The sequence below is a fragment of the Silurus meridionalis genome, chromosome 28, assembly GCF_014805685.1.
Source record: "Silurus meridionalis isolate SWU-2019-XX chromosome 28, ASM1480568v1, whole genome shotgun sequence".
Classification (NCBI taxonomy): Eukaryota; Metazoa; Chordata; class Actinopteri; order Siluriformes; family Siluridae; genus Silurus; species Silurus meridionalis.
In genome coordinates, this window is record NC_060911.1 from 4,424,304 (window position 1) to 4,441,347 (window position 17,044).

General features: G+C 37.7%; 1 protein-coding gene across 2 annotated transcripts; it reads left to right on the forward strand.

Annotated features, from left to right (window-relative positions):
* Positions 1-313: 313 nt before the first annotated feature.
* Positions 314-16,521, forward strand: wu:fc17b08. Of its 2 annotated transcripts, XM_046843250.1 has the most exons (7): positions 314-500; positions 6,136-6,198; positions 7,584-7,663; positions 7,923-8,055; positions 9,025-9,327; positions 9,635-9,731; positions 10,271-16,521. In XM_046843250.1, exons 1-7 carry the CDS (start codon positions 395-397, stop codon positions 14,637-14,639), a joined length of 5,151 nt encoding a protein of 1,716 aa, XP_046699206.1. In that variant the 5' UTR covers positions 314-394; the 3' UTR covers positions 14,640-16,521. The 2 variants fall into 2 exon arrangements, with proteins under 2 accessions (XP_046699206.1, XP_046699207.1); XM_046843251.1 differs by lacking the exon at positions 7,584-7,663 and having other exon boundaries at positions 425-500.
* The last annotated feature ends 523 nt before the right edge of the window (positions 16,522-17,044 follow it).

Sequence of the window (17,044 nt, forward strand, 5' to 3'; positions counted from 1 at the left end):
GCCCACCACTGCCAGGTACTGTACTTTGGACAGGTACTATACAAAGCATGCAAACATGTAATGCATACATGCATCGGTCCTCCGGAGATGCCATACTTAGTACAAGAATGTGCTACTCTGCATTGCTTCAACAGTCTAGATACAAGTTTATTGTGCAGTGCATATAGAGTTCAGTAATAAAAGGTACACAAATTTCTAAACAAGTGACCAAAATAAACTATTTGTTCATATTAACCATTTACTTATTTATTTGATACAGTAAATAATGTTTTCTAAACAAAACAAAACAAAACAAAAAAAAGAAGAAAACCTGAGAACCCGGCACTGTGATAGTACGAGTGGGGGTGGTCCGGCGCGCGCCCGTGACTTGAGCTACAGAGCATGCGCGTAGAAAATGGCGAGCTCGTGCAAGCGACGGTTTTGTCACGGCAGCGGTAACAGCAGCGAGAAGCGCGGCGTTCGACACGATTCGTGGCCGTCCAAACTCGTCGACTGTGTGGGTAAGTTCCGCGTTGTGCTCCACCATCCCAACACCAACGACGTATTTTGTTGCTTTTTTGTTTGTTTGTGCGGGTTTTTAAGTTCAGTCCCGGCTGCAGGAATGTTGATCGTGCTAACGAAGCTAAAACAAACACACACACACACACACACACACACACACACACACTACCGTCAACACCAGTGTTTGTTTGTTCTCTTGCTCGGTTTCCACCAATGCGTTTGAGAAACAGTTTTGTAGGACCCTTTGGGTTGTTTCTCTCTTTTTTTGGGCAGCTACTTTGTAATGTTCGGTTTGTTTATTGGTTATAAATTGTGAAGTTCCTGTGAGGGATGCTAGTTAGCTGGTTAGCTAATTTGGGCGCGTGTATGAGTGCGCGCGCGCGTTGTGTGTATGTGTGTTTACCGAGGCTCTGGGTTTGGATGTGATGGGATGTGCTGAGCTGCACGCCAGTGTGAAATGTAGAGGAAGGTTAATAAGTGCAGATTGGTATGAGGAGAGGGGAAGGAAGGAGATGGTAGAGGAGGGATGGGGAGGGGGATCTGTGCTGGCTTTTAAACTCAACCCTGAAACTTCTGCATCCGTTTTAGATCACACTTGTGAACAGGACAAACTGGAAACACATCATGCCACAAGCCACTGCTCCACAACCCTTTATTTTTTGACCATTCATTGACCATTTTTATGTTGTACATATTAGAACCAGAATCATCTTTATTGCCCAGTATCATGGGTTGCATGTTTAAGGAATATGTAATGGCATGCTGGTGCTATAGAAATATAAAAAAAAAGTAATAAAAAAAAGTAGTAAAATCATTGTAGTTTGTACAGGGGACGTAAACGATCTTTCATTTTGATCAGAACAAGTGCATGGTGCAGGGTTGCAATACGGTAGTCCTTATTGATTGTGTTTATGCACATGAAATGAACATTGTGAGGTTTACATTATTGTAACGTAGAGTTTCTGGAGGCAGATGACTGTGGATCCTTGGTACTATGAGGTTTAATGTCTTTTGCAGATGGAAATGTGATTTTATGATTATTAATGGAATTGTGTATATATAATCACGCTGAATAATGTGATAAAAATTGATGTCTAATTGTAAGTGCTACAGAAAGTTTCAGTTTTCAGTAAAAACAGAAGTCTGATTGGATGATGGACAAGGATACATGGACTAATACATCATTACAACTAAATGTCCAAGCGTAGAAGAAATGATCCATTGGTGTGTGACTGAAAGTGGTATAATAGTGCAGTGATTGTCCTTGTTAATGAGATATTCGCTTCACATAACACAACTAAACCCAAATAAATGACCAGGCGTAGAAGACGGCCCCGTTGTGTGTGACATTATAATGCAATGATGGTCCAGTTAGTTTAAAGAGGAAAAAAATGTGTGGCAGAGCTGAACCCCAGACCCAGCAGTAGTATTTTGGTATTGCTAGGATTGGAACCTACAGCTTTCTTAATCAGATGTCCAACATTTTAAACACTGGGCTGCCACTTATTTCACTTTTCCATTGGCTGTAATTTATTTACCAAAGTGTGTTGGAATTTGGTATTTGCTGATTGTGGTAGATTGGAATGGATGTAGTTTTTGGTCTGTTGTTTTTAAACCCGGTGAGACGTGCGTATCACTTCTGCACATGCCATGATCTGCTACTTGTGGTAGTTTTAAGTTGTGAAAGTGTGCTAGTGTGCACACAATGCAAATTCGACCTTGTCATTGTCGAAAGTCTGCGATCGTGTGCACATTTTAGAAATTAAAAACGGCCTTGACATTTTGAAATGAAGGAATTAATTCATATGCTGTAAACACACTATGTTGAGAACACCAGTTTTGGACATTTGGTTAATTATCTGGTAGGCTATAAATGTGGGAAAAAAACTGTGCATATTTGAAAATGATGTTTCGACTGTATTTAAAAACTGCAAAAGTAATTGATTTGCAAGCCGGTGACTTAAAAACTTTTTTTTGTTTCCTCTATAAATGTTTATAGGTTTAATTGAGAAGCCAGAAAAAAAACATTGCAGAACCCAGAAACAATCATTCTGCATTGAGGGGTTGAAATATTACAGTTAAACCAATTCGAGCCCATGAATCATTACTGGGTAAAATGTGGCTTCCATATTTTTTATCTTGACACAGAAGAGTCTACAGATGATGAAAATAAAACCTGCTTCTCCCAAGCACACTGTTTTTTTCATAAGCAAATACCATCCAAAACATTCAGGCAGTCTGTTTTTGTGTGGATTTAATCCGGGCAGATTCTATAGTAGAAAATTTAGGAATCAGGAATAAACCCATCTCAAAAAGTGCACAGTGACCAACAGCACAGCTAGATGCTTTACACGTGCCCCCTGGAGAGTCACGTCAGAGACGGCGTATGAAAGTTTCTTGGTCAAATTGCTTAAATAAATCTATTGATTATACATTGTACATTCATAAATTTGTCACAAATATGAAAAAATTGGTGTGTCAGACGTATCCAGGCGAAGCCTGTCCTCTTTTATTACACTCCTGGTATTTTTTTCGGTTCATACATAACTTTAGTCTCATTATTCTACAGCTTTTATTAAAATTTAATGCTGCTGCATTCAGAATCAGTCATTTCTCTAGCAGAGGGCAGTTCAGAAGAAATATTGATTGATAATGTGAAAGCTATCATGCATATCTGTTAATGTGGAATGGTACACACCTCTGAGACGACCTATACAAAGCAGTCCGAGTTTCACTGGAAGCAGGGTTACACATTTATTTATTTAACTAATGATGTTCAGTTCGTAACTGTGTTTAATTTACACATTATAAAGTTTATAGTGGCTGCTTGTTGAGTGCATGTGGGATTTCTCCTTTAACTAAATTCACTCAAGCTGGGTTTTCCTTTCTGTAAAAATAAAAACAAAAATTTGAGTATGCAAGATAAAGCAATTTGTGTAAATCAATATTTGTATTGTTTTTAATGATAATTGCTTATGGCAAGCATAATAATATCAATATAACATTTAATACAACACTGTTTTGACAATAAAAATAAAGAACATTTTGTTCTGTTGTGAGGATAAAAGCATCTGGAATATATAATTTAGTTTTGCATAATAGTTAAATTAATTTATGCATAAATTAAATATACAAACATTGAAAACAAGCATTTGAAAGTAGTAAAAAGCCACAGTAAATCACGTTTGAAAACAGAAGTATTGTAGTAAAAATGCTTTAAAAAAAAGAATGGAACCGAGAAACGCAGCAAGCGAACAGGCTTTAAAAATAAATAAAAAGGGAAAAAAATATGCACTGGTGTACAAATGCATAATCATTTGCAGAAACTACCAAAAAAGTTTACTTCTTATTTATTTAATCGACTCCCATCACGATGACACCAGCAAACTTTTTGCGCAACCTGATGCTCGCGAGTCACGACAGAACAGATCCAGTGCGACTTTCCCGAATTTACAAACAGTTTACACAATAGCACTTCATTAAAATACACCATTTTCACACGGTGAGGATTTTACAGTTTTTGCTGATGTTTTTATTTTATCCATAAAAACCAGTGTGTTTCCTTTTCATGTGCTCGTGAATCATCATGACAGTGAAATGGTTTGGAGGTCGGACCTCCAGTACTCTTTCTTAATGACTAAGTAAAGCATTTGCCTTGAACAAGTCTTAGAAACAAGTTTCCATATTAAGTTATTTCATCCTTAGAGATGCAAATTGTTGTTGAGGCGACATCTGAAACTGGTGAGATAAAATTAGACATCCCCCTCGTTATGGGACTTGTTACATCCATGGTCATCCATGTTCACTCTTAATCAATAAATTCTCTTAGATTGGGTAAAGAAATAAGTAGCAAGTTATACGTCAATACAGGCTGTATGTGAAAACGCAGCAGGTCTGTCCTCATTAAAGCCATACTTATACATTGTTTTGCAGCACGTAAGAGTTACACACACACACGCAAACATCCGGTCCCTTAGCACTGTTTTCATGGCTGGTAGTTTGAGTAGTTTCAACTTGCTTTGCATTAGTGTAAGTGAAGCTGTACAGTGTAGTGAACTGTGACATTTACTTCAGTAGAATGTGTAAAATTTAGCAGGTTTCAGGAGATAAATATTAAAATATATTGTGTGTGTGTGTGTGTGTGTGTGTGTGTGTGTGTGTGTGTTCTGGCTATTTAAATAGTCATTTAATTTCAGATTTATTCCATTGGTTAAAACACAGCATGTGATATGGGTTATAGGTCATGGTGGCCATTTTTGATTTCACTTCACAACAGCACTGATGCAGCAGATGTCTTCCTGATTACAAAAAGCTTTATTTTTTTTATTCCATGCCAGAGGCCATTATCTGTACGTTTTTTTTAAATTTGTTTATTGAATTTCATCTCTGTTAAAACATGTTTCAATGCCATTTAGAAAAAAGGGGAAACATTTTTTTTTTTGCATCTGATTAAGATTATTGTATAGGTTGTGTTTTTCTGTGTTAAAGTGTACTTTTACTCATTAATTCATGATGTACGTTTTTTTGTTTGTATTTTAGTTTCAAGAGAATAAATTACGGTGTTGCGCATCTTAACATTTCAAGTAAAACGCTGGAAAAGAGCTCTTTCAGTTTCACCTTTTTTTCTTCAGCCTTCATCCTGTTTAGTTATCTGTCGAGGTGAAACCTACTTGCAGCAGGGACAGAAACACATACATTGTGTTTATATATATATATATATATATATATATATATATATATATAATTGTGACTTAATCACACATTTTTAAATGTACCTGCATTGTATTTTGGTTTGTTTGTGTGTCTGTCTAGAAACTATAGTCTGGTTCTTACTAACCTGCTTGAGAAGCATAAGATTGCTTTGTATAAGCAGTTTGTGGAATCATTTTGGTCACTGATGTTATGTGATCATGTAAGCATGATTAATGAAGCGTGAACGTGACCTGATGTCTGAACTCTTTATCATTCAACAGTTCAAGATGCAAAGTTATTGGTTCATGTGGCATAAAGTGTTTGATGTGAAACATAGATCTGACTGGAAAGCACGTACCTTTTTAGAGATGGTGTCCCACATCCTCACCAATCAAGCAGGGCTGGTTTAGCTGCTGCAACAAATTCCCTAATTTCCATAAAACTTGTTTTAAACAGTTTGGTTGCTCATCATCCGGTGTTCTACAGTCTTTGCTTGTTCTGCTAGTCTGTTTGCTTTGCTTACTCCAGTTTAGTCTAAGGCCGATATTGGCACAGTGCTGACGTGCTTTACTTTAGCACACATAACGAGATTTAACTAATGTGCCCTAATTGATTGGCTCATCTTATTTGCCAGAGAAAATAAATATTGGCTGATAGAATTGATTAATCCATCCTCCTGTCTCTCATTTCTTGCTGTTATAGTGTAAGTGATAACAGGAATCGGATTGTTTCATAATCAAACATTACTGTAAATGAAGCAAAAAGATTTCTACTCATTTAATTTGCTATAAATTCCATGCTAACTTTCTCGAAAGGATGCCAATGATTGCAATATCAGCCAAGGCATTTTGTTTATCAAGAAAATCAGTTTGTATGTGTTATTTATAACAAAAAAAAAGCTCCGGTGTAACTGACGTGTCTCATTCTCGTTTTTCTGCACAGGTTTTGAGAAGATCTTGGCGTTGTTGGAGACAAGAAATGTAAAGAATCTCATTCAATTAAAAGGTAAATATGCCTGCATTATATAACCTTCACTGTGCAAAACCACCCCTTTTTCATCAAGTCAACTAAGTGACATATTTAATTTGGAAACCAATTAATTAAATTAAAACATTTGGCTCATTGGTCGTCCCTGCAACTGATGTGATTACAGTAGGATGTTAATACCTGAACTGGGCTGAAGTTGCTCAATAGTTAGAATTTAACTGTGAAGTTATTAATGAAGTTATTGACCTTCTTTGATCTCATTGATCACGGTTTTAATCCGGGGCAGATATTAGAACAGTTTGAAGGCTGGCATCTTGGTGGCATTTTACAGTCATGTGTTTATAAATGATTAGTAATACATTTCCAGATAGTTTGTTATTGCAATAAACTGAACTTTTGTAGTTCCTTTGCGGCTGCTTCCAGATATGTGGACAAATCCTATCATATTTTTGTTTATATTTCATCACTATATACTTGTCACCTGTTATTGGTTAGTCACTTGTGACTTCTTGATTGTATTTTGACAAGACATGAAGCAAATTTATTATTGTTTATTCAAAATTATTTTGCATCTATAGAATTCCAAAAATAAAAACATTCAGCTAAGTTGTATTTTGCACATTTAGTCAGTCATTGGGCACTCGGTAATCTATAAAGCACTTGAGAGAGGGGTGTATCTTATTTATTCAGGCCGTATCTGTTGCTTCATTAGCTGCTAATCTTGCACAATAAGTGCTTGACTGTTATAGATTAAGAATAATGCCATTATACTAAGGTCAAATGTCCTGGTGACTAATTGGCTTCATGCATTTTATTTGGTGATGAAATATGCTTCGTTATGTTTTGCTGCAGCATAGTTCACAAATATGAAGAGGATTGCAATTTTATATACATTTCAATTTTGATATAATAAAGCTGTTGCCGCTTTAGCAAATCTTTTTTTCCCCCTTGACAATCACCTGCGGTAATAATTACCGCCACAAACACCACTATAAACCATCTTTTCAGCAAATCTAGGAAAAAAATGAGGACTTTTTTGAATGAAATGGAAAAAAGTTTATAACCAGTTAATTCATTGTATCACCATAACTGCATGTTTTTTATGATTAGAACTGAACTGGTCACAGTGCTGTGTGGCACTGGCTGATCGATAAACCTGGTTTCTGGCTTTGTGTGCTTTTGTCCTACTGGATTAGTGGCAGTGTCACTTTAGGAGATGCAGATTGGTTATTTGTGGTTTATTATTACTTGATTTTATAATGGAAAACTACACGTATGGATTTTAATGTTGTCAAACTGGGTTATTTTAACAAGATCATAACATGTATATAAAAATCATTTCCATTCCTAGCACCTATAATTTTTTTTTTTTTTTTTTTTTACTTTTCCTTTTGGATCCACAGATTATAAGCCTGCACGTGAGTCAAATTGGTCATTTGATGAAAATTGTCATTTCTGCTGCTTAAGACGAGAGAAAGTGAAGGTAGTTTATTTTTGTTTCTTTGTTTCTCCCTTTTTATTATTAAGCTGTTCAGTCATTATGGGCAGCCCCCTCCCACCACCCCTCCCCAGTACAAACAAAATAGAAGAGTAAGACTGTTTTATCGCCACCCATTACAACACAAGATTTTATTTATCTTGAGAGACCCAGAGTTGTGTTTTTATAACAAGATGAGTTGGGAAAACAATGGATGATCTTTTGGAGATGTGCATTGAATAGTTCTGTCATTTTTAACCAACAGGAACATGTAATTGCACTCACTAACAAATTTGTGGAAAGTGGAGGCAAACCTTTACTTGGGAAGGATCAGAGTAATATCAGCAGACTCGAGTGGCAAGTAGAAGAATTCCTCAATGCGGTCTTGCACAGGAAAGGTAATTACAGCTCTGATCATATGCACTACACTTAACGTTTTGCACATAGTGTTGTATACTAACCTGACCAAACATGAGAGATATATACAGACGTTCCCCACCTTAAGAACAAGTTACGTTCCGAAACCCGTTCGTACAATGATTTTGTTTGTAAGTTGTTACTATGTTCGTTATTGACTTATCTGCATATCTGCTAATGATGTAGGAGCGATAAATACGATCAAATAAACAATTAAATATGCTAAAACAAATCGAAATACTGTATTACAATATTTTGTATTAATAATTTTTTATTAAAAAATAAATAAAACAATGAATTCTCCCGACTCTGAACAAATTTCACTTGTAGGGAAGGTTTGTTCGTATCCCTGAAAGTTCATAAAGTGAATGTTCGTAAAGTGGGAAACGTCTGTATACACACACACACACACACACACACACACACACACACACTCACACACACACACACTCACACACTGAGTACACCTGTCTCATTTTAGCAATCATTTTAGTCTATTCATCATGTTCATGTTTCTGTCTGCTTGACAGGATCATACAAATTTGTGTATCTTGTATTTGTAAAATTTGGTGCTTTGAGTACAATTCTCTCATACTGACCACTGGACGTACTGGACACCAGACAAAATCATGAACACCATGAATAGGACATGTGGCTTTGCACGGTTAAACAACGTACAGCTGCAGCTACATAATTTACGGTGTACTCACTTTTGTTGCCAGTTATTTAGACATTAATGGCTGTTTGTTTCTTTTTTGTTGTTTGATATATTTTAGAGTAGTCAACATGTAGATGTACTGTCCTCTAAAACAGTTTGTCCTTTAAGGAATTATGAAATGTGAGGGGTGTACTTACATTTGTGAGATACTGTGTGTATGTGTATTTGTATGCGGAATATTAATATTTTGTATTGTTCTGTATAGAAAGAAATTTTACTGCTTATTCCACAGAATACACACCAAGGATCCCAGATCCTCACATCCCTGTGGTGGCTTGTGATACCATGCGACAAATGATCAATCACTTAGTGGTGCATTATACCTCAAAAAGCAACTCTCAGGATTCACCTCAGCACAATGGCGTGGACCAAAACCTGCTGAAAACCCGTTCTATGACATCGCCTCTCGCTACTTCTACACCTACAGCTGCTGCTTCTACACAGAATCCTGTCCACAGTAAGCTCCTCATGGAAGACCAAGATGCACCTCTTGACCTTTCAGTCAAGAAGGTCAAACCAGAAGTCAGTGACCAAGGTATGATCCTGGGTTGTACATTTTGGTAAACAGAGATGTCATCATCTGTGGTTCAAGAAACGCATTTAAGGTTTTTGAATTTGAACAAATTATGGAACCTGAAAGCCAGGCCAGATTCATCTGGTAAAAAAAAATCAAGTAGTTTTGTATTGTGCTGGTTTTATCTAGGTAAACTGTGACCTGTTTTTTTTTTTTTTTTTTTTTTTTTGTTACAAATGTTTGCACCTCTACAGTAAAGATTATATTGGGTAAATTAGTTATTTGCGCCTGTAATATCTTCTCAGCATTGATATGTTTACCTTCTCAGATGTCGTTCTGGATCTTTCACTCAAGAAGAGTCATAATGCAGACAGCATGTGTCTCAGAAGCCCTCATGTGAATTTGACAACACCAGTTGTTAGAAGGTTAGTAAAAAAGATGGCATCTGTCATCTTCAACATCAGTGTTATCGTACATGTTTAGTAGGGCAGGAATGATGGGATGTATTGTCCTGCTTGATACCAGGCTATGCATTTGTTCTTGAGTATTGAACAATAGTCATCATTTTGCATAATAGAGTTGGTTATTTGCCATAAACACAGTCTTACTAAAACATGCTGTTTGACCATGAGTAAATACTAGGGGTTTGCTGATTATATTTAAAAAATGTTTGTATCTGGGGATCAAAATTTAAACATGAGATCCCAATCTGCACAAAAGGTCATATGTATAGATCACATGCTGGTCACATGATCACATTCTTTGCATGGTCTCAAAGCGCTTGAGAAAGCGCTTACATTTGGGAATTTAAATGGACTTTGTCACCATTTCCGGATAAAATTGACTCCAGAGCTCATTGTATTTCAATCAGTCTTTTTTTTTTTTTTTTTTTTTTTAGTAAGGGATGTTGTGTATTCTCCTAAAATTGACTGAATTCACTTTTTTTTTCCTTTCTTTTTTTCAGGACAGCTTCTGATTCAGCTTTGGCTAAAGGACGAGATCTGCCACCATCAGCCGCATTAGAACAGTTTATGGCTAAGCTGTGTTTGCATCACCAGCGGCAGATTGTTGATGCGTTTGGATTCCTACAAAATGAAGTAAAGGCTGTGACTTCCTCTGGTGAAGTGCAAGAGTCCAGCTCAGCAAACACAGAAAACCCTATAAGCTCGGAATCTACAGTAGAAGGTTCAGAGAATCAGAATCAAGATGTGGACGAAACCTTGCTAATAGCAAGAGTCGCAGATGGAGGCCAAACTGTTTCAAACAATGAATTTTCTCCTTCAGAACAGCCCTTGGGAACTGATGGGCCATTGATTGCATCAATCAAGAATGGATCATCTGCAGATATTGGGCGGACAGATATTGAAGTTAATGATTGTGATGATGAGAATGTTGAATGTACAGACATTCAGCCTAAGTGTCCAAGTCTAATGATTGTGAAAAACGACCCCGGAAGCTTCGAAGCTAAAAAGTTGTCTGGGGTAGGCTTAATCATTCAGCAACCAAATACTGACTCTTTAGAGCAGGACCCACGTGCTTCTGGCATGCAATCACACACAAATAGTACTGATAATGATACTGGTGCGATGTCTTCATGTTCTACAAGTAATGGACCTGCTGATCCTAAATGCCTTTCAGTATGTAGCAGTGATGCTCCAGCTAAACCCTGCTCAATTCAAAGGACCACAAATGCCATTTCAAGAACAGCCAAGAAAAGTAGCAAAAGTTCTCGCTCTCGATCCAGGCTTGGTCCTATAGGTAACATTGTAAATGATCCTGACAGTAAATATGATATTGTCTATGTGGGGAAACCAATTACTGAATGTAAGCTTCAGTCACAGAACCATATGCTTCCAAGGAAAAATGCTCGAAAAAGCACGAGAGGACATCTGTCTGTTGGAGACTGCTGGGAGATAAAGACTGTGCGAACACTTTCACGCAAGTCTGCTCAGAATGCTAGTGGGAATTATCCTGTTCCTATGCCCGAGTTTACCACCCCAAAGCAAGGATCAATCACTCCAAAGCAGGATCTAGCTAAACCCGACGGTTTACCTGCTATGACTGTACCTTTTACTGGGGATTGTATGGAAACTCTGAAGAACAAAAACCTGTCCGATCAATCAGTGGTGACAGAAATACCTGGAGATGTTGTGGAAATATCAAGCGAGGATTTAATTGTGGAACCCAGTCAGACAGGTCAAACTCAGAACTCAAAAGATTCAACTTCCTCTCTTCTTGATGATGAGGTATATGTTCCATTAGTGCAGCGGGACTGTCTGAGCATACACGACCTTTCAGACAGTAGCGAAGAACCTCCCATTACAATCGCAAACAAAACAATTAAAAGGATTGAATTTACAACAGAAGAAACTATAACTGTTCCTGCATCGAGTGTGGTATTGGATGGGTTAGAAGCAGAGGTCAAGGGTGAAAATGTAGCCACGGAGACGCTGCTTAACAGTGTCTCCTCATGTAAAGAAAATGATGCACCTCCGACTGTAGATTCAAGAGCAGGCAGTGATTTAAAAAGTCATAATGCTGCTAACGGCGATCTAACAAAGTCTCCAGAACAGACAAATGTTTTAGGAACACAGGTAATGACATGCACAGGTAACAGCACAATGTTAGAAATGACTTGCGGAACTGAAGCAAACATCAAAGCAGTGGATTCCATGAATCCAGATAAAGATGAAGGAGAGGTGAAGATGTCTGATCTAGTGGTTGAGGAAACTACTCCAAAAGAAGAGCTTGAAGGATGTAAGGAAGGTGTGTCTGAAAGTGTTGTTATAAAAAAAGGTGTTGCAAAACACACCACCCCTTCAGATAGATGTTTGCGAAGTGGAGTCTCCAAAGGCATATCTGAACAAACAACCATCTCTGGCCAGACAAAACCGACAAACTTGGAGTCAGATAACTGTGAAAAAAAAGTTCCTAAATCTAATCAATCATTTATGTCCGTCTCTACGGGGGAAGATGTGTCATGTCAGGGCGGTCAGAATAAAGCAGACGTTACAGATTCAGAGAAAGCACAACAGTCCACAGTAATCACGCAGATTGACAGTATAGGTAACAAAGTATGCACACGACAGAAGCAAAAGCTATTGATGGTGAAAGAAATGGAGTGTGACAAGGAGCAGATAGAAGAACGCTCAAACCCAAACGACGAGCTTAAAGCACAAGATTGCGTGGTGAATGATGTTCCTAAGATTGAGGTGAATCCTCCTCCGCTTGAAAGTTGTCCATCTCCTGAAATCAACAGCCCTGGGAAATCTATTAAAGTTTCTGAAAGAATGCCACTTAGAAGCAGAGACAGTCAAAGTGAGCATTCTGTTAGTAACGACGCCTGTTCACCTACCAGGAATATTCCACACACCCCTGAAAGAATGCCTTTAAGAAGCAGGTGTGTTGATCATCCTGTGGATGGAGATTCTTGCACTTCCCCCACTACAGGCACAGAGAAGTCTGGACGAATGCCTTTGAGAAACAGGAATAGCGGATTAGCTGAACAGACTGTTGGCAAAGATTCCTGCATTCCCAATGCGAGCAGTTTAGACTGCGCACCTCGCATGCCTTTGAGAAGCAGAAACAGTAGTGCAGTCAGTCGCCCTGTTAGTGAAGGTTCTTCTGATGTGAACAAGGATACTTCAGGCCCAACCACTGAACAACCCAGTGTTGAGGACAGTGGTGTTGCCAGTAAGAAATTGGCAAACACTGGACACATGCCTCTAAGGAGTGGAAGTTTGATCGCAGAACAGACATCCAACTTCAGTTCCTCTGGTTCAGATCCTGGAACGGTTTCAGAAAGCCCTGGACGCATGTCATTGCGAAGGAACAATACTTTTAGTGCTGAAAAGCAGGATTGTTTAGCAACACCTCCCAAAATCAAAAAGCTTTCTCAAAGACAAAAAATGTGCAGAACATCTGTGTTGTCTTTAGTAACTAAGGGAGCACAAATCAATAACCATGCGATCAGCAACACTGGTGAACCGTGTGACCAAATGAACGTCTCTTCTATGTCAAATTCATTTACTTCATTTAACCTACCTACTTCCAGTCCTTTAATTCCGACCCCATGCAGGTTTTTAGAGGCTTTAAATGGGGAAGCAAACCAACATTTAATTTCAGATTTAAATAACAAATTTGATAAGATGCAAAAAGGATGGGTTCAAATGGACAAAGAGGGGCCGCCTGCACCAAAACCAAAAAACAAGGCAGACAGACTGAAGGAAATATGGAAAAGCAAACGAAGGATTCGGAAACCAAGATCATTAGAACAGCACAAATTATCTCCTGTGCAAATGTTGTTTATGAAATCTTTTGACCTTCAAAATATCTGTCGCTGGTTTTTGCAGTCAACAGAAACAAAATCTCTTGTTATCGTAAAGAAGGTGAACACAAGGCTTCCATCTGAAACACATTTGCGCTTTCAAACCTCGACTTCGGTGCCGGGGTCTTCTGATGGCGTATTCCCAAGTCTACAGGCTGAACGCTTAAAAAAGCACCTGAAAAAGTTTGCCATTGCATCTCCAGTGAAAAGCAATCCCAAGAACAAAAGGCTAATTGCTAAAGCTTTAGCGCATGGTATGTCTAAGGGCAAAGAAAAGCAAGAACTTAGAACTGCCACACGGATCTCTTCAAAACCCCAAAGCTCCGGTTTAAAACAGGCGCAATCCCTTGAGAGCCACAGCAAGGTTGCTGCAAGTGCAAAAAATCTGACCAGTGCAAGAAACCCAGCAAGTGCTAGAATTCTGAGGAAATATTCCAACATGCGTGAGAAAAAACAAGTCCATCAAAACACACTGAAAAATTTAAAGAGATCACTAGAAGACGTAGGCAATAGCCAGTCCATGACTAAGGTCTCCAAAGAAAAACTGTCTAAAAGGAGAGGACAAAAATCAGCCATTGTCAAGAAACAGTTGGTTAGAAACACAAAAACACCCACGAAAGCGAAAATCCCAAAAGGTGGCGCTAGAGGATTAAGCAAGATAAATGAAAAGGATAGGCTTTCTCGAAAGAGGGTGCTTCCCAGAGTATTAAAATCGACTCGTGTAACCACTCCTAAAACTGTGAGCAAGAAAGAAATGGTGAAACCGGAGAAGTCCCCACAAGCCAAAACTGACAAGAAATCACCTCTTCATAAAGGTTGTGAAAGTTTACTGTCTTCATCTCAGATTATGGACATGAAGCCTCTGTTATCAGAAGACCAGGTTCTCACAAGGTCTCAAAGAAAGATGGAAGCCACTCTTGCACAAACAGGATCTCCAAAAAACTCTACAAAAAGAGGCATGGAAACCCTGGTCACGTTAGCGAAACGGACGAGGACATCGAAGTGACGAAGGACAGAATTAAAGACTGCCGTTGCAGATTGATGGTGTTTTCTATATGTGGGAATTGTTTCTGTTCTAGGAAGACAGTTTGCACAGCTTCACTATTAAGAAGCATTAAAAATAGGTGACTTCCTTCCTCATGCGATTTGTGCAGATACACGAAAAACCCGGCTGCGTGCCGAAACTCACCACAGCATTCACAACCAAATGTTCACTGTTTCTAGTAAACATTTCTGCATTAGCATTAGCATTGTCACTCGGTTTTCTTCACTTTTTTTTTTTTTATGTTTGTGCACTTACCATTGCAAAGCTACAGTTTGTCCGGAATAGTCCATTATTAAAACGTGGATGATTAAAAAATGGATCGATCAACTCCAAATATTTGTATCCCGTCAATAAGAGTTGGTTTTGTGACCTTGAAAATGTGCCTTATTTAGAAACTGACTGTTCCTTAAATCATGGAGTCCTCAATACTGCACGTCATTTAGTTTTAAAACATCCTGATGCCCGAGGTACATCCGAGCTGTTTCCTACAGCCACCATGCTCATTTCTTCTCATTTAGACCTGCCTTTCTGAATTTCTTAGTTAGGTTTCTTATTTTTTCAAGATAATCCCGGACGTAACAAGCATTAAGTTTCTCAATACTTGATCATTTCAGCAATTTTTTCCGTTTTGTTACGGTAATTATCGTTTGTTCTCATTATATTTTCAGTTCTACCTGTTACATGTTGCCTTAATCGTGTTTGCTTTATTATTTCCTCACTACTTGCTGATGATCAGCTAAAAACTGTAAAATGTATTCATTTCATTAGAGCTTAATATAACTAACTAACTTATGAATAATCAGGTCAGTGGCTTGTCCTAATGGAGATACTTTTGTTTGTTCAGTTAACAGAATGTTACTTCTGTTTACTGAAAATGCTTTAGCTAATATTCAGAAACTTGATGCAGGTATTTTTGTTTTTGTTTGTGTTCAATGTTTGCGCTGCTGGTCTGTGAGGGCCGAAGATTCTCGAGCAGTCTTTACAAAAACGTGAATCTCTTCATGAACTTTGTTTGCAGTGATCGGTTGTGATTTTTCTTGATTCCCAACCGTATACATAATCGAACTTAGGAGAGAAAAAAAAAAGGACGACCCGTGTGTGCAAATGTTCTCTCTCTTTTTTTTTTCTTCTTTTTTTTTGTTGCATTTCTCTGAATTTGAAGTCTATGCATGCAAGGTGATGCGCCTCAGAGGATCATCTGCAGATATGTCTTGAAAGGTTGACTCCTTTTTTTTTTTTTTCGAATACGGATACTTTTTTGACCAAAATGAAAATGTGACGAATGATAATTGAAGGCTGATGTCCATTATTTTTCATTTTTGGACAGTTTTGAATGCTGGAGTCTGTCTTAGTTCTGAGTTGGACTGAATGTCACCTGAATGAACATGTGAACCTTTTAATTGTGTACAATTTAAAGCTATTTAAAAAAAACAAACACAAAAAAAAAAAATCAGTGTGCTGCCATTAGCAAAATTATTTACTCTCTAACTATAGGATTAAATGTAATTTTGTATTTTGGGAAAGTATTTGGTGGAGGTTGTCAACTCAGTTTTTTAATGTTTTAGCACAATTGTATTTTTTTCCCCCTCTTCCTTTCGATGTTGAATAATATCTTGTAAATGCAAAGGTATACTGTTTGAGTTTTAATTGATATTTAATGTTCCCATGGGTATCATCGACAGTTTGATTTACCCACCAAATACCAGACTTGAATATTTTACGTTGCTATTGATATTTATAGTTTTTTTTTTTTGTTTTATGTTTGTTTGAAAAAAGAGAGCACAGAGGTGTATTTGTGTCATGTTAAGTTCCTGCTAAAACTGGTATAAATTGTTTGAATTCAGCTGTTGTCGTGTTCAAATTTCCACACACGCTGCTTATACACCATTTAGCCACTAAAATCAATCCACCTGCCTAATATTGTGTAAGTTGTTAATACAATACTTGTTGCCAATACAGCTCTGACTATGACCTCTGTGGCAGGATGTTAGCGACCGATTTGTCACGGTCTGTAAGTCCTCGGTAGAGCCGCCATGTTTGTTTGCCAAATCCCACAGATTCTCTATTGGATTGAGATCTGGGGAACCTGGTGGTCAACACCTCTTCCATTATTTGTTATTATCCATACGGCTGAACAAAAGTGCTTTGAAGTCTTTATAATTAACAATTCCATCTGTCTAAAATCTTTAATAAATATATCATTAATAATAAAACAAATAAAAAAGAGGTCAAGTGATAATTTAAGTACTTCTGAAAGAAATAGGTCTTAGATGTCATTTGAAGGCTGCCAGACACTCAGCTGCTTAGATATCAGGTGAAAGTTCCAAGGTTCTTGAAGTACACTAGATGGACAGAAAATATTGTGA

Bases quoted from the DNA above. Each gene is read 5' to 3' on its own strand.
- wu:fc17b08 (XM_046843250.1), top strand. From the start codon at position 395: ATGGCGAGCTCGTGCAAGCGACGGTTTTGTCACGGCAGCGGTAACAGC. The intron at 6,199-7,583 runs GTAAATATGCCT...TTGGATCCACAG, and splicing joins GAATCTCATTCAATTAAAAG to ATTATAAGCCTGCACGTGAG. The intron at 9,732-10,270 runs GTTAGTAAAAAA...TCTTTTTTTCAG, and splicing joins ACAACACCAGTTGTTAGAAG to GACAGCTTCTGATTCAGCTT.